The sequence below is a fragment of the Uranotaenia lowii genome, chromosome 2, assembly GCF_029784155.1.
Source record: "Uranotaenia lowii strain MFRU-FL chromosome 2, ASM2978415v1, whole genome shotgun sequence".
Taxonomy (NCBI): Eukaryota; Metazoa; Arthropoda; class Insecta; order Diptera; family Culicidae; genus Uranotaenia; species Uranotaenia lowii.
In genome coordinates this window covers 52,535,951-52,556,922 of record NC_073692.1, presented here as the reverse complement: position 1 = coordinate 52,556,922, position 20,972 = coordinate 52,535,951, and the positions used below count along the sequence as shown (strand labels likewise).

The following is a 20,972-nucleotide window of genomic DNA, read 5'->3' as shown; positions in this document are numbered from 1 at the left end:
TCGCGCAAAAAAGCACGTTACTAAAAAAACGCGTAAGAACCATGATTATTTAAAAATTTGCGTATAATGATAGTTTATTTTTATGATAAAAAACAAAATCAATTAGATTAATAGAATAGTAGAGTATAGTGAGGCTTATTTGACAGTGTGGAATTCAGATCGTCTCATGTCTCATGTCTCAAGTCTCACATTCCATGTCTCAGGTCTCATGTCTCATGTCTCAGGTCTCAGGTCTCATGTCTCATGTCTCAAGTCTCATGTCTCAGGTCTTATGTCTCAGGTCTCATGTCTTAGGTCTCATGTCTCATGTCTCAGGTCTCATGTCTCATGTCTCATGTCTCAGGTCTCATGTCTTAGGTCTCATGTCTCATGTCTCATGTCTCAGGTCTCATGTCTCAGGTCTCATGTCTCAGGTCTTATGTCTCAGGTCTCAGGTCTCATGTCTCATGTCTCATGTCTTATGTCTCAGGTCTCATGTCTCATGTCTCAGGTCTCATGTCTCAGGTCTCATGTCTTAGGTCTTATGTCTCATGTCTCAGGTCTCATGTCTCATGTCTCAAGTCTCGAGTCTCATGAGATACGTGATACATGAGATCTGAGAACTGAGACCTGAGACTTGAGACTTGAGACCTGAGACTTGAGACCTGAGACCTGAGACCTGAGACATGAGACCTGAGATTTGAGACCTGAAATATGAGACTCGAGATCTGAGACAGGAGACATGCCTGTTTGGTGTTTGGTGTTTTCGACAATGTTTTAAGAATCATTAGGTTCTACAGTATTGTACAACAATGTAGGCTAAATAAAGGTAACCCAGATTAAAAAAAATTATTCCGGGTTACCTTTATTTAGGCAAATGTGAACATAGAATGCAACAAGTAAAGTCGCTTTATGCTTTTTGGTTACTTTAGAATAATTTTGGGACTGAATGAGATACAAATTATTAAAACTTTGAATGATCTATCAAGAGGTGCAATTACGTTGTCATTATTTGTTTAAGGTCGTACTCTCCTGAAGAACTTTTTTTGTAATTTGAATCATTAAAAACTTGCTCTGCTACGTTATTCTTCCGAAAGGGAAGAGGTGTCAGGGCAATCATGTCCATCCAAGGGTAACTAGTGATGAAATATCGTTGCATCGATCAACTGCATCCATATGACGCCGGATTTTGCTAAAGAAACAGGTGATCGCAGCAAAATATTTAGCTTTTAAATCATATTTTTATTTTTTTTGTGTTAAATTTTTAGATTCGGATTTGAAATAATGTTGTTTACAGTTTTTATCGAAGACTACCATCAGAGTTATTCTCAGTAATCAGAAAGCATTTAAAATCTTTAAAAACAGTTCTAGTAGATTAGCAAAAATAAATAGCAATACTTGACTCTTCTAGCTACAATTCCACGAACTCAAGCATACCGGTTTTGCCTTCAAACTAAACCCCCTTAAATTTCCTTACCTAATGTGTTAAATTCTTTTTTTGAAGTTAGTTGAAATAAGTAACATTAATTTATATACAAAAGAGCATTGCGGTTGAATTTTTGGACGCAAGTCAGATTCTCACGCCAATCGGAACTCAAACGCGTCATAATGATGATAGTTGCTGAAGAAAGTAAGCATTAGAAATCAAATTAGAAAAAAAAGATTATATAATATGTTAAAATTATCATAAAACAAGATAAAGATAAAAATATTAAATTTGTAAGTTGTAATTGTAGCTTTTTAAACTAATACTTGCGAAATGGTTTTAGCAATAAAGGGTTAGTAAAACGAAAAAAAAATCCAACGATAGTGTTGAATGTATGATATGAGAATGGTGCGTTAGGTGATATGATATTATGTTGTGAATAAAGACTAAGTTAGTACACCAAGTGTGCAGTTTAGAGTTTAAGTTTATTTTTGTTATTTTTATTCAGTAGTTGTGCTAATACATCGTGAAAGGTAAAAAAAAACACTGAGAAAAAGAAACGATAACCTATTTATTAATTTTTCACACGACACTTAGAACATTTATTTCACACTTAATTTTCACATCTAGGGATTTCGGTTGAACGATCATTGTTGTGAGTCATGATGAATTAACCTAATTTTTCGACAGATTGTAGAGAGTAACTTTATCTATCAAATGTTATGCCGCTGGATTGATTTGTAAATTTCTTTGATCCTTTCCCAGTTTAAATTGGCCAGACATGAATATCAAAAGTGACTGTCTCAGCCTTGGCTGTCCAATGTTGTTTAGAGAGATCCCTTAGGGAATGTACTGTTCGTCGTTCCTTGTCTGAACAAATTACTTCTGGGAAAAAATTATCCCAGATGGGTCACAAGAACGGATTTGCCAAAATAAAAAAAAATCTCTTCCCTAGCTTAGCTTATCATCTTTAGATGCTACCAAAAGAAAAGAAAACCAATCGAAAACTTTTTTGTTTCCTTTTTTGCTTTGCGGTTGATGAACCGTCCTGAAACTTTACTGCCTTAAACTTTGTGTTTATCCTTCTTACAGCTTGCTTACTTTTCTAACTCCATTAGAACGTTTGTTAATGGTGTTTTTCTCGAGTCGCTAGACGATACTTTTTCTAATCTTTCCTTATACACTGTTTTACTACTGTCTTTTTCTCAATGCTGATAATCAAGCTGATGAATCCTAAATCCACCTAGATATTCCACTATTTGTGCAACGAATTTGACACGTCATTATCTCGGGTGAAACAGTAGAAAAGACTTCAAAGGATCTGTCCTCATGTACGTTATTAAACTCCTTTTCCTGCTTCCTAATCGTTTGATTTTCGTTTGCTTCCATCCCCGGTATGTGCCAAGATTTTCCTGCTGCCATGAAGGGAGGAATCTGCTATACGAGTGCTACATAGTTTTCTGCTTTCCTCTGATTAAACCAAACGATAGTAGTAGCAGTTTTATCAAACGACATTTATTGTTTCGTTCGACATTTCGTTACATCCGAGACCCACACAGAAGAAGAAAGGGGTGTCACCAGCGATTGGCACGTGCCGAAAATTGTGTCATTTCCGTTAACGGGTGCGAATTTTAGGCATAACATCGGATGATAAAGACGGGTTGGGGATTTCAATTTTTTTTTATTATTTCGTTAATAAGTGTTATCATTTTTTTGTTTTGTTTGGTCGGGTTTCGGGTGGACATGGGGAGAAAAGAAAGAAAAAGAGACAGAATCAGTGGAGGGAGCTGCTACGGTTTGAGAGTAAGGTTTGCTACTAGTTCTACTAAAGGGGATTCCACGTAAAATTATGAGCGTCTACTTAAATTTCAAAGAATGTGTGAATAGAGTTAAATATGTTTTTCCACATTTTTATTTTGTTCCTATATAAGTAATGAGGGCAAAATTCGATACGATCATGCATATCAGAATCAAAAAGGTTGGAACGGATATTAATTTCTTCATTTGTCATCCCCCCGTTTTCGTGTTTTCCGAGGTTCCGAATAAAATTCAAGGTATTTTATTGATAATTTGATTTTTCGAAAATTTAACCCTTTAATGCATGACTTTCAGTTTTTGATTCAGTGAAATAATAACATTTAAATTCGAATAACAAAACTCACAGGTTTGAAGTCGTTATTTTGAGTACTATAAAAGTTATGGCCCGTCAAAGATGAAACATGATTTTTGAAATTCTAAGTTCATTTCAATACGGTTTTACTAACTTTTTCAAAACCTTATTAATTGGGTGCAGGAAGGTGTTTGTGATTGATTGAGATTCAAAAATTTGTTAGAATTTGCAAATCTGAAAAAATAACAGCAATTTTCCAAAAACTACTTTTTTCATAAAAATAAATAAATTTTCGCAATTTTTCTGCATATTTTGTTCGATATCTCACACATACCTCATATCTCGATATCTCACAAAAATACCATACCATAATTCAGGGCCGTAGGAAGAACCGACTCATGGGGGGGGTTTTGGTGACTGATTTTTACCTATGATTTTTTGCTCAACAATTCACGAATACAAAAAAATGAAAACAAATCATGTTTGTAGCTTTATGATAACTCATTTTAAGCACTTTGACATTTAAAGTTTTCGTATTAAATCGTAACTTTAGAAAATTGGTCCAAAACCTAAAAGGTGAGCTAAATTTGCTTTCATCGATGGTTATAATCTTTGAACTTGTTTGACAGTCTGGTAGATCAAACTTAGTTGATTTGTGCATAAAATAAGCTTTTTTGCGATAGTCTTCCTTTTTTCAAAAAAAAACTTATTCTATATTTAAATCGAACAAGCCCAATCTTCAAAACTGCTTTGCAATTTCAAAGATTTTAACCTTTGATGAAAATAAATTAAAATTTAATTTAATAAATAACAGTAAGAGATTATAATCCTCAGATTTTCTGATCAAACTAATTTGATGCAAACTTGAACCAAATGAATGATTTTAGTATGTAATTTGGCATTAAAAAACTGCAATATTAACTGCATTTTTTTATTAATATTGTTTCTTCGCTTGCCGCTAGTATGCTCCATTAAAAAGCATAATTTAAACGTTATGAATCTAATAATGAAACCTCATTCTACTGAATTTTGTGCAGATTTTTAAGGTGAAGATGTTTAAAGCAAATATTTTTCATAATCGAATCAATTCCAGAGAGAAAATCCTGTGGATGATTTTTTCAAATAAAATTTGGGATTTTTGGATAAAACAAAGAAATGAAATTCTACCTTTTATTTGAAATTTTCAGCTGAATTGTGTTTACAAATTAATCTTGTTTAGAAAATTGAAATCTGGATTGAACCGACGAACAATCTTAACACATCAAGGACCACGAATAAATCTATGACGAGAAATACCGAAAATCGGCATTCTATATCTGAGAAACCCCTGGAGTAAATTTGACAAATTTAGCATTTTTAAGTTACGGCAAATATTTTGGTCAATTTTGTCGAATAAAGTTTAACATTCAAATTCAGTTCATTCGAGTTACACTTGGAAGTGTAGCACACTGTTGGCAAGCGAAAAAACGAGATATCTCGTATTTGGTCTGAAATTAAGTTTATGATCTCTTAAATTCCTCAACAGTTTATATTGATTGTAATTTGATATTTTTTTCTGAATTTTTAAGCCGCATTCTGAATCTGAATTCTGAACCTGAATTCAAAAATGGCGCTTTCAATCTGTAACCGAATTTCCATACGGTTTTTGAATATATAAAAAATACGAATTCCGAATCTAAATTCCGATCAGAATTTTATGAGCCAAGCTTTGGCACCCTCATTCATGAATCTATTATTCATATTCTGAAGCTCAGGTTTAATCTTAATTCATTATTTGAATTATTTATTTTTAATCTGTATTGTGAATCAGAACTAAAATATGAATTTACAAAGATCTGAATCTAAGTTTTCAATTTTGGATTGCCATTTCGAAGCTTCAATTTTTGAATTTTGTGTAAAATTTAAGTTAAAGAACTTCGAATTTGAATTTGTTTTAATAAAATTACTCTTTTTCATATTCGGAAAACTATTATCAAAATATTGAAAATGCATATGATCTCCAAAGACATGATTTAAATTTGATATGAAAAAAACCAAATTTGAACCAGGATATCAAAGCAGCTTTTCATTTCTAATTTTTTATGATTAGTCGAACTGAAAATCAGGAATCCTGAACTGGATACAGAATTCAAATTTAGAATCCGAAATACGAAAATAGGAATACAATTTTGGTTACGGGAATTATGGAATCAGAACCTTTGAAATGGGTTTAATTTAATTCAGAATTTAATGTTCAGACCTGAATTTCGATGAAGTAGTGAGAAAATTTTGAAAAAGTGTAGAAGAATTTTAGACTTGGGATGGATTTTTGAGGTTTTGGCATTAGTTTTAAGTCTTGATTGTTAATCTTGATTCACCTTACTCTATTGTCATAATTTGGTTCTGAATTTAAAATTTTGAGTGTAGAGTAGAATACCTCGTTTGCTGTTTTGGATCCTCATGGGGGGGGTTTAACCCCCAAAACCCCCCCCGTTCCTACGGCCATGCCATAATTGCATTTAATCTCAAGAACATTTTTTGTAAATACGTCACTCAAAAATATCCACGCGTTTTCGAGATATTTGTATTTTGATTAGTGTTGTTTTAAAACAACACTATGCATTGAAGGGTTAAACAGTTGAATGATCGAAAGTCAAACTATAGAAGATGGGAATTGTATCACCTTTTACATTCGAGATTTGTTCAAATTTTCGATTTAAAATTATTTGATTTTTTAATTCTATGCGATGTAGATTGTATGCAAACTTGTTGCATGCAAAATTTCGTTAAATTTGATTTTGTTCCAATGTATTGAAAATTTGGATTATTTTTGATTATACATACCTCCCCTTTGTGAGGTATCAACTCCAAGTTTTAAAAGAAGGATTTCAAAATTTTCTGGTCTTTTTTACTCTTTCTTTTAAGTTTCAGATTTGAAATTTTGTTGAACACACAGATTCAGCAATTAAAGTTTGAAGTCACAATTTTGAATTAAGATTCAGGAATAAGAACCTAAGTTATATAAAATTCCTAGTTGCCAAATTTAAATTGATTAATATCTTAAATACACAAGAATAAACTGATGAAATCCATATGGATTAAAATAAAATATTGGTCTAATTGACCAAATTTATACAATTGGTAAAGAAAAAGTTAACAAATTGTCAAAATCAAAGAGAATTGTTTGAACTAAGAGAATTGTTTAAATTGACAAAATTGATGAAATCGTAAAATTGATAAAAAGACAAAATTGCAATGTTATCTAATTTTAAAAATAACTAAATTTATTGAATCACAAGAATGAATGATGATATGGTTGATAGAATTTTATAATTAATGGAATTTCCTGAATTATGTTATTGGCAAAAAAGGCCAACGACAGCATTGTTAACATTTGACAAATTAAATGAATCGACTACTCATTACTGAACATTGTTATATTTGATAAAAATGGGCTTGTGATATAGCTCAGTTGGCAAGTCTGTTGTCCCCTGAGCCGATGTCCGCGAGTTCGAGCCCAAGAGTAAAACATCGAACACAGTTGTACCGGTTAAGTTTTTCAATAACGATCCGCCAACTGCAACGTTGATAAAGTCGCGAATGCCATAAAGATGGTAAAACGACTATAATCGAAACAAAAAAAAAATGATAAAATGTACTGAAATGTCAAAATCTGTCTGATAGATAAAATATACAAAATTGGCGAAATTGAAAAGATAAAATACTATAAAAATGTACAAAATAGCGAAAAGACGAAAAGCGAAAAGAAATGCCCCTGTTCAACAGCTATTAACTTTTTTGTCTAGTAAGATACGATGTTAAGGTCTTCTACAAAGTTGTTCAGCGGAAAATTTCCTTCCAAGAATTTATAAGTTGTCACAGAAAGCATCAGCTGGCTCGGTTCCACAGAAGAAACTAAAATTATGTCGTTTTTTCAGTACAAAATATTAAATTTTCCCGTACAAACCTAAAAGTTCAAATTTAAAAATTCTGCAAACAATCATGAATGAGTTTTGGACCAAAACGAAGCTTTTTAGACCCCAGGGTTTGAGAAATTAAAAAATGATCCAAAATCGACTCAGTCTATTGTGCAAGCTTTGAAACAATGCTTGAAAGTTTGAGTACAAGGCAGGGGACGATACAACATTGCATACAAGTGTGGGTCAACCCGATCATAAGAGAAAGGCAAAATTATATCAAGATGAGATATTTTTAAAATTCATTTTTTCCTATCAAACTAAGATATAATTAAGCACTCATAGGATGTTTAAATATCTTAAATTATATCAAAAAGATCATGCAACTATTTATAACTAAAGTATATCACCCTTTGGTAGCATTTCAACAAACATATACAAGCTATCGTGCAATGTTTACTTTGTACGTATGACTTGTATGCAATGTTGAATTCCATCCTGAACTTGTACTCAAACTTTCGTGTATTGTTTCAAACTTGAAAAGTTTGGATACCGCCAGAAGATTCGTACCTCGACCAGCAGATTGAGAGGTGCGCACGCTACCACAGAACCATGTTTGGTGCATTCGAATTGAATCTTCAAAATTTCAATAAAAGCTTTCGAAGCAGGCAAATTGAGGCAGAAAAAGCAACTGATTGTATCAAATGAGATAAATTCATTTTTTTTTCGAAACGACAATAACGGAAATTTTGGGAGCAAAGTTACACACTAAGATTGCATTTATTCCGCTCGGGACCATGATTCTCCGTATCACAGGAAAGGTGCTCAAATGCCGTGAAATTCGAAAGCAAACTCTTCCGAATCTCGTGAGGCTTCGTTTTTGTTTTTTTTATATATTTTGTAGCGGCCCACCACACTCCCCCACACCGTTTCTTCTGAAATACGGTATTTAATATCTACGAGTGTTATGTTTTATTTAAATCCAAAGCAAATGTAAATTTTCTAGTATATGTAAATTTCGAATGGGAACAGTCTCGAGCCAACGGAAATATTTCGAAATTTCCCTGCAAACCACAGGAGAGAAGATTCTTGATCATTGGCGTCAACATTTTGACAGTTGTTTTCAAGAGCTGTTTTTCTGTCCTGAGATTGTCTTGTAGTTTTCAGCTGTTAAAAATACAGACAAAATCGTCTATAATAATACCTCGTTGAGATTTGTTTGAGTAAAAATTTATTTATTTATTTGTTAATTAAGTTATTCTTGAATGGATTATTTTATATAATTTGAGATATTTTGACATCCTACGAGTACTAAATTACCTACATATATCTCGTTTTGAAAAAAAAAAAAAATTTAATATCAAAATATCACACTTTGATAAAATTTAGTTTTTCTCGGGTTTTGATCGGGAAGGTCTTCATATTAGTCAAAATTATTAATATTTAAAAGACCGTCAATATTATCAAAAAAATTTCAAACAGTAAAAATGGTGGAAATCATAAAAAAATTGACGAAAGTTGACGTATGTTCTTTAAGTAAAACATTATGAAAAGTAGATTTTGTTTATGTTTTTTTCTGGGATTATAACACTTCCGTGTTTTTAATCCCCTTATGAAAATTAGTGGCGAAATTAAAATTCTGGCTGAATAAAATTCTACCCACTCATTTACAACTTTTTTTCATTTCTTCTAACACAAATTTTCATCATTTCGTAATGTTAAACTCATAATCAAAATTGCTAACGATTATATTCTTCATGACAAAAGTTTCAGAATTATATGAAATAAAATTTGAAATTCAAGAAATGTTTTAAAAATGAATAAAAAATGTTAAAAAAATATTTAAAAAATTCTCAGTTTAGAGAAGTCGAAATGTTCAAAAGTGTTAAAATGTTTGAAAAAGTCTACATAGTTAATAAAATCACCAAAACTTTTGAAATTTGAATAAAAAAGTTAAAGTCTTATCTTATATAAATTCCGAATTTTCAAACGAGCTTCAAATTGTATGATGAAAAGTAATAAAGATATAAAAAAATTATCAAATTCTCAAATTGACAAATTATCAAAATTAAGCTGACATTATGCTAAATTATCATATTAGCCCTTAGAATTTTTACCCTTTACAGTCCCTGGAGTGTCAACACTTCTGACTTAAAACAATATATCTCTCTTGTTTTTAAACCGATTTTAACAATTTATAGTTTTGAAAACCTCGAAATGTTACTCAAATATGTTTTTCAGACATTATTCACCTACAACACTTCAGTTTTCCGTTGTTCAAAGTTTAAGAAAAAAAACTTGTTTCGGAAAAAAAAGACTTTAAATCAGCTACGGAATGCTTAAAAATAATTCACTTAGTGTCCTAGGAAGCTGAAGTTAGAAGCTATACGTTGCACATAAGAATATATTTTTTGGAATTTTTTAAGATCGTGACCACAAAAAATGGAAAAAGTGGTTTAAAACCGTACTTTTCAATCAATGAACAATCGAAATTGTTTGATTTACACGAACGCCAGAAAATTTTTGAAAAGACGATTGAAAAGTTGACGTAATTTGGCACATTTTCGCAATTTTAGACTGTCAAAATACGAATCACAGAATTTTTGACAAATTTTCAAAAGTAGCTGTTTTTGAATTTTGTAAATTTTCAATTTGTTAGATTTTCTTACAGGTAAATTGAACTTTACACTGGATTTTTAGTATATTCACGTAAGATTTTTGCAATTAATTTATATTCACCAGACAGCCGATTTTATACCGATTCTAATGATATAATTACATTAGCGCTGCAATACTTTACACTCAAGGTCTGACACTCAAGGTCTAATTATCGAGTTTTTTTCCTGGGCTTTCAGGGTGCGTCCATAAAAAAAGTAATGATGCAAAAGTAAAGATTTTAAGAATTCATTGAGGGTCGCCTAAGATTTTTTTTTATTTGGATGAACCCTTCCAAAGTTACAAGCCGCCAAACTTCCAATAGTGTCATATTGACACTCAAGAGCAAATTAGGGTTAATCATCAAATTATTATAAATTTAGCATTAGCCAAATCGAAATTTTGATAGTTATTAAAAAATGTCCAAAAAACAAAAAAGTTGAAATGTTTTTTTTTCAAATTTATTTTTATTTGCATATTTTATAAGAGGATTTTTTAAAGTTAGTTCAACAACATTATGTACGTTGTTGTGTGAATTGAAAAAAAATGTTAACGTTAAAACGGACTCAAAATTGTACGTGGAAAACACTAAAAATAGATCGGTGGGAAAAAGGGAACAGGAGATAACTACTACAACTAAGTAAAAAGTCGGGAGCAGAAAACCGTTATTTGGTCCATTTACACAACAACAACAAAAAATACCCTAACAACAACAACAGATGGATGAATAAATTTAAGAATCGTTAAAGGATCTGTTTTTATTTGGTGAGCTGAGAGTTTCCAGAAGAAAAAAAAAGATGGTACCATCGTTGTTCGGTGTAGGTACAGAAAATATACTTATGGATAGGTATGTAGGTTGAATGGAATTTGCAATCCGCAAAGAAACAGAAGCTAGCGTTCGATTTGAATGGTTTTTAAATGAAGCAGGTTTATGGCGTTTTTTTGTGCTCCCCTTTTTTGGAGGATTTGTTTCGCGTAAAGTATTTTCAAGTCCCACTGATTGTGTTGTTGTTTGGTGGCAAATGTGTTTTAGATGGCACATGAGCGAGCATGAAGAGGATGAATTTTGCGAAACACCGAAGCGCAGAAGATGTTGATGCAGGCGATGGCGATGGCGGTGGTGGTGAATGGAATGGAAAAGTGGGTGGAAATGGCGTTCGATGGAGGGAAAGCGCTACTCTCGTATTATGAAGGTAGTAGATATTTAGAATGTGGAACAAGAACTTAGACAAACATTACACACCCGGTTTTCCGCTCACGTGGCGTCGACGGTGGTGTACACGGTGAGCTGCCCTCGCTGTATGATCCACTTAGTATCGCACCTTGTCGTCTTCGTACGGCGTTCAACAGACTCAGCGTAGAGCTACTCAAACCATGTTTGAAGGACTGCGGGCCGGATAATTGGCAGACAGGCAGGCAGGCATGATGGGGATTCGAGGACATTGTTGCATTCCAAAGCACGTGGTCGTCCCGCGGTATCGACAAAGCCATATGATGCATAGGGTGTTGTGGGTGTGCGCGTGGAAAGCATGGGAATTAGAACAGTTAGTTATGTTGAGTACCAACTCGCTTTGTTTACATGTTGATGTTGATGAAACTCTCTTTCTGTACAATGAACGTATGCTTTCTAATCTGTTGAAGCGTTTCTGGTTTTATCCAGGACACGTGATGTGCTTTACGGCAAAATTAATATCACACCCGTTTAGAAATGTTTACAATACGTTTCCCGATTTTCCCTAAGCATTTAGGTTAGGTTTGTAGTCATAGTATCAGGCGATTAAAAATACTTTTTTTCAAATTTATTCGACTGATTCTAAGTTACTATTAACCCTCCAAAGCTGCTCGGGTCAATATGACCCGAAGCGCACATTTCAAACCTCTTTATCATCATTCCAACATACTGAAGAACTGGGAATTTTGACAGACCAAATATGTTCTATGAAAATGATGATCAAATAAACGACAAAAAACTAAAATTTGAGTTTTGAAAATCGGTTCATTGGTGAATGAAAAACAGCTAAGCAAAGACAAAACTGGATGTCGTTTTTTGAAAGTAAGATTTTTTTCTACCGGAAGATCTGAGATAGCGGTCAAAACTTTCATTGAACCCCAACATATCTTTACATTGTCGGATAGATGGATTCTTGACGATTTCTAACATCAATAAAACACTCAAATACGGAGAAGCTGTCAGAAGTTATGAGTATTTAAAAAATAAAATTGTTATTTCGGACTTTTTACTTTCTGAACCAGTTTCTGATAACCTGGTTATACTTATCGACTTTGTTTTGAAATGTTGAGTAATAAAACTAAATTTCCTACCCAATGAATATAAAACCATCAAAATCGGTTAACATTTACAGCCAGGAGAACGAAATCAAACTACAACTTAAATTTTCCCGAAACGGATATTTTGCGAACGGCTTTGGAAGGTTAATCATCCTTTTGAATTAAGAAACAGTTCTTCGGCGTTACCAATCCATCAGTGAATACTCATTTTACTCGTTGTTTTTTCTTTATTCCCAATTATACACTGAAGACTGTACTCGGCAAAAGACAATCAATATTCAAGGATATCCAACAAACCTAAAATATCCCAAATACCCGTTAATGCTAACCGAGTTTAACGGGATACAGGAAAATGTAGTCTCGAACGGAACATGTTAAGTATAGGAGAAAGATTGGTAAGGAAATTGCAGCAAAAATATTTTTTTTTTAAATGGTAGGTCAGGTAACCATGACTCGAAGTTTGGGATAAAGTAAAAAACGAAAATCAGGAATAGAGTAAAAGTGTCGTTGAAGATTTAAAGTAAAGATCGGCCAAGCGAGGAGAATGTCACGGAAAGTCTAAGTATTCCTATTTAAGAAGACAAATAGGTACTTAATCTATTTTTGTACACCTGTTTTGTAGTCCGATGACCGGGAATCCAGAGGAAATGCTGATGTAGGAGTGACCGTGTAGGGGCGGACAAACTAACATTTCGTAAGAGTTCGCTATTGTCGATGTTTCCGCTCAATATGTCGTATGTGAACAAACTCTGTAAAAATTTTCTTCTCCGGGCAAGCGTATCTAAATGTATAAGGTTGCAGCGATGTTCGTATGGACTAGCGATTTCAGGATTCCATCTTCCGAAGAGCGAAGCGGATAAAGGCTCGTTGAACACCTTCAATGGATTGACTTAGTGTCGATTGGTACGGGGCCCAAACAGGAGCTGCGTACTCAAGAATGCTTCTGACAATCGAGCAATAAAGCGTTTTGTGGGTGTATAGATCGTTGAAATGAACTGTACTTCAACGAAGGAAACCAAGCATTGCATAAGCCTTTGCAGTTATGGTAGTAATGTGCATGTGGAATCTCAACCAACTATCAAATGTAACTCGTAGGTCCTTGATTGTTTCAATCCTTTCGAGGGAATGGTTGCTCATAGAGTAATCATAACGAAGTAAGTTGCGTGATCTTGAGAAACTCACTATTTTACATTTTTCAACATTCACCAGCATACCGTTTGTCATGCACCATCTCGTAACAGCGTTCAGATCATTCTGTAGTAAAATATAGTCTAGCCGTGACGTAATTGATCGAAAAAGCTTTAGATCATCTGCGTAGAATAGCTTATGTGAAGTCATTTGATCGCACAAATCGTTCACGAAAAGAATGAATAGTAACGGTCCAAGATGACTACCCTGTGGTACGCCAGACGGTATTTCAAAATTCGATGAGCAGTAGGAACACTCTGACACTCTGAACACTGTGACATATGCTGTGCGGGAGTTCAAGTACGACGCAAACCAAGTTGTAATCCATTCAGGTAGTCCTAAGCGTCGGAGTTTCTCTATTAGTAATCTGTGAGGAACTCGATCAAAGGCTTTAGAGAAATCAATGTATTCAACATCTTCCTGCTGATGTTTCTCTTTTGGCATCAAACAATTAGTAAATGCCATCAGGTTCGAGGTAGTTGATCGTTTTTTCATGAAACCGTACTGGGCGTCACTAATTAATTGTTTCACGGACGGGTAAACAGCATCGTATACTAAGGTCTCGAACACTTTCGCCAAACAGTTAAGAATAGAAATAGGACGATAATTTTCGACACTATGGACCGGCGTAATCGACGCCGTTTTCCACACTTGTGGGAACATTCCAGAGGACAGAGACAAGTTGAAAATTTTTGTAAGAGGAATCGCTATGGCGGCAGCGCAGTTTTTTACAAACAACTGTGGCAGATTGTCAGGTCCAGGAGCTTTTGAAGCGTTCACTGCGATCAATGCATCATAGACTTCAGGGACAGATAGTCTAAGACTAGGAATATTTACGTTATATGGCAGTAAAAATGCAAAGGGTAGATCCGAGGGTAATTCGTTTTCATTTTGGAAGACTGATTGGAAAAAGTCGACGAACAGATTAGCACAATCCTTCTGCCAGAGTAAGCGACATCAGCTGGGATCCTACCCGATTTTTTTCGGCATCGAACAAACCATCAAAAAGCAGCGGGTTTGGACTTCAATTCGTTTTGAGTGCGACTTATATACTCACAAAAATAGAATTCCTGGGCACGCTCGTACTCCTTTTCCACGTCCAAAAGTGCACGCTAAATTTCGTATGAAAGAAACGTTTACGTGCTTTCCGTAGACGGTTACGTAGAAGTCTGAGATTGGCATTCCACCACGGCTTCCTGTTCGTTGAGTTCGATTTTAACGTTCTTCTGGCAACCATCACGTCCAAGGTAGCATATATACTGTCGTGTCGTGTTATTTAATTTTGAGAACTAACAGCCCTAAATTGGCAAGCCCTGGATGGACTTTTAGTGGGAGTAATTATTTGAGAATCAAATTGAAACTATATTCACATACTGAATCGAAAGTAGTCATGGGTTTTCAGCCCATGACCGTCGAGAGAAATAATAAAATAAAATATTAAATTATTAACGGTCAGGCTTCAGTTTATGGCAATCGATAGTAAGCCACGTTTTAGCCCATTGCCATCGGTAAAAGATTAAGAGCCGGGTTCAGCCCATGGCAATAAAAAAAATAGTATAATTAATGATAATAATTGAACAATAATTGAAAACGGGGAGAGTGTGCCATCTTGATATAAGTTGTCTTTGCGCTCCCACCAGTTTATGAGAGCCAAACTCAACCAACGATGTTGAGCAATCGCTAGCACAACTGACCTTTATAGAATATATCCAGCAATCAAGTCAGTTGTCTAGATTAGTTTAGATTCGCACCTCAATAGGGCTCAGATCCGAGACTCCACAGCGGCCACTCTTTAGGAGCCTCAGTAAAGGGAATGGAATCTACCTAACAGGCAGCGTTGCCAGATTGCAAACCGCTCAAATCCGCAGTAGGTTTGACTAACGAGCCTTCAATAAACAAGGAGACGAAGTGTCACGATAGGAATTTTTGATTTTCTGTCAGTGTCATTTCGATCGAGCAAAACCAAGCAGTCGTAAAGGCAGCCCTACAGCAGGGTTGCAAGCTCATTATTTTGGAAGGAATCAGACGGTGCCTCTTTGTTTACTATAGTCTCTTTTGGTTTGATGAAAAACGAAAAATGTACTGATTTTGGCAAATTGAACGTTGATGACCATTTTTGGCCGTCCGGTAGAATTTTCGTTTTTTCTTGATAATTCGTAGAAAATCCGTTGGAAATGCTGAAAACTCCAAGATTTCAAGCATCGATCCGTAGATCCATTGAAGTGCTTAAAATCCGTACGGAGAAATCCTTAGATCTGGTAACGCTGCGGACACGTTGAGTCTTTTGGGAAACTTTGATTATCGTTAATGGACTAACCAACCGAGAAGTATTGGTGGTCTTCTGGGATCCTCGTTACCGGATGAATGGTAGAGGAAAGTCCTGATAAACCCAGAGAGGTTGTTGAGATGCTAAGATCTTGAGTAAGAGTTGTGAGAGTTGAAAAATTGGATACAAGCAACGTTGCCAGATTGCAAACCGCTCAAACTTGTATCTTTGACTAAAAACGAAAAATGTACTGATATTGGCAAAATGAAACTTGATGACCTTTTTTTTGGTCGCCAGGTAGAATTTTCTATTAGCCGCAAAATTCCTACAGTTTTTTCTATAACCCGTGAAAAACCGTAGATTTCTAGCATCGATCCATAGATCTGTAGAAGTGCATAAAATTCATAGATCTACGGAGAAATCAGTAGATCTGACAAAGCCGGATGCAAGTTCTGAAGTGGGTGCTTGTTCAAGCAGGCGACGATTTCTAACTCGAAGAGAACGTCCAGTTGCTGAAAAAGAGATGCAGGTTCTTTTTTTCTTACGGACCCCTAAACGAGAGAGGAATAATGGTCAGAAATCTTTCATGTACGTCAAGTAATTCAAGCTGGAAAATAAGGTGAAGGCGTTAAGAAGGCGATTAGTGGAACATCGAGTAGTGCGCTCAAGTGAAATTAAGCAGAAAGTCCAGATTGATAAAGAATGTCCTCAGAGCGCGGCAAGCAGAGAAAAAATCGACGAGAAGATAATATTACTTTCTTCAAAGCAGCCGATTCTCATGATGAACGTTTAAGAAGTGAGAACTGCACAGTCTAGTGACATGATCCTACCAATTCGTCGCAACACTCAACAGTTATAAAATACTGAAAGAGGAACTCCAGGAGAACAAAGTACGTTTGTTTGTTTGTTTGTTTTATTATAGAGGCTTGCTGGGTAGATTCGCCTCTAAACAAAGTACAGGTGCACGCAGCTACAAAAATCGCAATTCTGAAGGCCAATAACAAAACGCTTAAAGTTGGTACCGTGTTAAAAGGTAAATGTCTGTTGAAATGTCTTTCTTGCGACCAGGCTTTATTTGTCATCACGAACCGGAGTAGAACTATTTCATCATTTGTTGGTTTATGTACATCTTGGCTGGTCACGGATGCTTCATGCGGTACCACCATCGTTTTGGACAAGCTTCTTCGCCAGTCTGCCCAACCTGCGGTGACGCAGTTGAGAAGAGGTACGCATTAACATGCTTGCCGCATGTGGATTCGACGTGACAGCTGACAACATCGTGTGGAGGATGTGTAAGGATGCCAATACTTGGCGCGTGGTCAACGATGGGTTCACCCGAATGGAGTTGAAACCAGCACCAGTCCGTGACCGGAGTAGGGTGACTCCTTCGCCGGGGATCATATGAGTAGAGTGCGTCTGATCCTAGCAGTAAAGCATACAAAGATAAGAATTTATCTTCTGCGTATGCCGAGCTGCTTGGTACGTCGTGTGCGTGTGTGTCCACCGTTAACGTCGCGGAGTATCCGAGTAGAAGCGGGGATAAGACTTGTCCTTCTTCGCAGTCGAACTCGTAGGAGGAAACGTATTTACGCCGCGGAATACTCTTGGGTAGAGTGGTTTTACGTCGCCGTCGGATGAACCACTCGAGCCGGATAGGATGACATCGCCGTCGCGATTCATACGAGTCGTAAGAGTAATAGGCCCGTACGTGTGCTGTGAGAGGCGCGATAAGCTACTCTCAATTCGACACACGGTGGGCAAAAAGCCTAGGGTTGCCAGCCAAAGGAAGGAGGAAGACCGGACCACGGTCGGAGGAAATGCCTTTTTCGGCAGAGGTCAGCCCGATCGTAGCAGTAAAGCATACAAAGATAAGACTTTACCTTCTGCGTATGCCGAGCTGCTAGGTACTTCGTGAACGCTGTGTCGGATACCTCCACCACCGAGTAGAACGCGCTCACTATGACGGAAGCTGCAGGGATAAGACTTGATCTTCTTCGCAGTCAAACTTGTAGTAAGAAGAGTATTCACGCCGCGAAATACTCTTGGATAGAGTGACTTCACGTCGTCGACGGGTGAGTCTGGATTCATCTGAGTAGTTTCGTAAATCCCCAGACGTGTGCTGTGACAGGCTCGAGTCCAGGATAAGCTGCTCTCGATCGGCACACGGACGGGCAAAGACGAGAGGGCCTTTAGTCAAACCCGGAACCAAGACCTCAAGTCTTTAGAGGAGAGGTCATTGGTCTCTAGTAGTGGTCTCGAACAGAAGTGGAGCGCACGATAGTCGTGGTAACAAAGCGAGCATCGAGTTACGAGTGAAGGCCGGACCTCAAGTCGTCACAGGAAAAGTCCTTAGTCTTGAATCGTAACAAGATGCCGGGTATATATGCTAGAAATTGGACTTGAAACCGAGTAAGTCGTTGAGTGCAGAAGCACGGACTTGGTCTCCCACCACGCACGGCTGCAGCCTTCGTTGCAGGTCCGGATGGGAATTATGGCCAGAGGCTTAATGGCGTAGGGTACATAGTATCTAGAGTCGACCAATTGCACCCATGGACCCAGAGTAGCATACTGGGGGGACGCAGTGACTCTTCGTGTCTTGGAATGCAATCCTTAAAAAGGATTTAACACCTGGGAGATCAACTAATAAAAAATAGACGATTTTGTTTAGCTCACCCAAAGGAATCAGGATATGCAGAACCAGGGTGGATTTGATTTAAATCAAAGTGATTTAAATCATGTTTGAAATCACGATTTAAATCCCTTGATTTTGATCAGTGATTTAAATCAAAGTTTCTATGTGAATAAAATACCTGAAATTTAGTGAGTATGGAATGGTTTTTTTTTCATTTTTCCACGTTTTTAAGCGTCGAAGCATCACCTCGGGAATTAAGAATTGATTTTTTTTTCTTGCTCCTTGTGATATTCCGAAAGTTGTGATTGATGCCGAAAGCTTGTCCACGTAGAAGGGGGTTGGAGTTTGGATAATGTCCACGTGGATATACTTCATAGATATTACTCAAATTTAATTCAATGAATATATTTTGATATGAAGAAGACATTGGCGAAAAATGTCCGCTCAAGTATGCTCAAAATAATTTTTGTTCATTTCTTTCAATTAAACTGAAGAAAATTTTCTTTTCTTTTTTTTAATAAAGTCATCTGATTTTTCATGTTTTTGCTTATATTTCAACGCTCAACTTTTTTAAAAGTTATGAAATAGAATTTATTCTATTTGTTTGATCTTTTGATTTCTCTGAACCAAGAGAAAAAGAAGGCTGATTGAGTGCTAAATTCTAACTCGTAGTCCGTCTTTAAAAAATGTTTGATGAATTTCGATAATATTTTCATTCTGTAAAGGAATTGCTCATTTGTAAATGAAATTAACCACTTTAATTTAAAAAGCTTTAAAAAATTGTATTCAAACTATAATATTAGACGAGGACAGTGGAAAATATGCATAACAAAGGAGTAAGCTTACGAAGGAATTTAACAAAATTTTCCATGACAACCGTCAACCGTTTCCAGTCGTTAGATACAAAATCGAATCGATGTGGATTTAGTTGGAAAAAACATTGGTCATGTTGAAAACCTTAATTCATGTAACATTCATACAGCCTTATACAGCCATGATACATGATAAAAGAACCTTCGGATGCTAAAATAGTTTCCTGAAATGCAATTTATAGAAAAAAAGCAATTTAAATAAAAAAAAATCTGATTTAAATAAAAAAAATCCGATTTGAATTATAAAAATCTGATTTTTTTGATTTTTTTGAAAAAATCATTGATTTTTATCCACCCTGTGCAGAACAGACTCGACGACCTAACCGAAAGCTTCAAGGTAACAGTTCTTAAAGTCAATGTTGGAAAGACGAGGTCGATGGTGATCAACGCAGAAAATCCTTCCAGTTTCATGGTTGCTGGGCAACAAGTTCAGAAAGTGGAGTGCTTCCAGTATCTTGGTAGCCAGATTACGCCTGATGTTGGTACCAAGAAAGGCATCGAAACCCGGAGCAGAAAAGCCTGATTTGAATTTGCGAGCCTCCGAAATATGAATCGCTGCCTGCGGAATATCATCCGTGCTTGGTGGCCAAGTAACTGGAACTCAAACGTGTGGAACTACATAGCCGGAGTCATCAAAAAGCTCTAGAAATCTAGATTCGAGATCGTAAGTGGAGATGGATTGAGCACACGCTTCGAAGAGATGAAAACGAGATTCGCAGAGAGCCGCTCGAATGGAATCTAGAAATACATCGAAGGAGAGGCAGACCCAGAAGCTCGTGGTGGTGGAGCCTTGCCGCCGAAATCCGAATTGTCGAAAAGAACCTTGATTGCGACCAAGTGAAGACGCTGGCTCCAGATCGTCAACGATGGAGGTCTTTAACATGATCCTAGGTACCGGACAATCGACGCGGGATCATTAAGTAAATAAGTATGTAAACTAGGGTGGCAAAGGATGTATGGGAAAAAAATCATGATCGAATTTTGAATACCGACCGTATCCATTTCGTTGACTGGCACAAAAAACATAATTACCCTTTTCCCACCCTTACCCCAAATTTAATCTCCTTCTCCGAGTATAGTCTTCAAATGCTATTTATAAAAAAGACCAATGTTGATTCTTTTTGAACCTGTAAACATTTATTTCGGAAATACTAAAAGCCTTTTAAAGTCACAGCAAATTAGGCACGACTTTGATTGAAGAAGAAAAAGGAATATTGCGATGGCAAATTTAATTGTAGGAGGAGTCAAATAAAAGTCAAGCAATCTTACGTTAGTTAAAAAGGTGATGAAATGTCAATATTTTCATGGTTTCATGCTTCATGAACTCATTTGAACTGTAGACGTTTTAGTATCAGCAGGAACTGATTTCACAACATTAAGTAAAGCGTTGAAAACTGAGAATGTAAGGGATATTCAGTTGTCTCTTGCACTTGGTAAAGTTTCATCGTAAGAAATACTTCGATATTAATTGGCTATGGAATATATAAGTGAAATGTAAATAAACCTACAGGCACATATGTTCCTCGCAGTTCTCTTAAATCGATATTGCGGAATATATCACAAAGGACCAGTTCTTCGACGGTCGGATAGCGGCCATCTGGTGACTCAAAAATCATCTGCAGCACGTCGACAACCTGTGAATGAGTTAAAAAAAAATAC

The 20,972-nt window shown here is 36.0% G+C and overlaps 1 protein-coding gene across 3 annotated transcripts in view; it reads right to left on the bottom strand.

Annotated features, from left to right (window-relative positions):
* Positions 1-20,972, bottom strand: part of LOC129743593 (uncharacterized) — a 98,970-nt gene that overhangs the window by 8,975 nt on the left and 69,023 nt on the right. For all 3 annotated transcript variants that reach the window (XM_055735657.1, XM_055735659.1, XM_055735658.1), the window contains 2 exons: positions 20,822-20,947; positions 11,310-11,452 (listed from right to left, as the gene is read on the bottom strand). In XM_055735657.1, the coding sequence (XP_055591632.1) occupies positions 11,310-11,452; positions 20,822-20,947 (269 nt within the window). The remainder of the gene's footprint in view (positions 1-11,309; positions 11,453-20,821; positions 20,948-20,972) is intronic.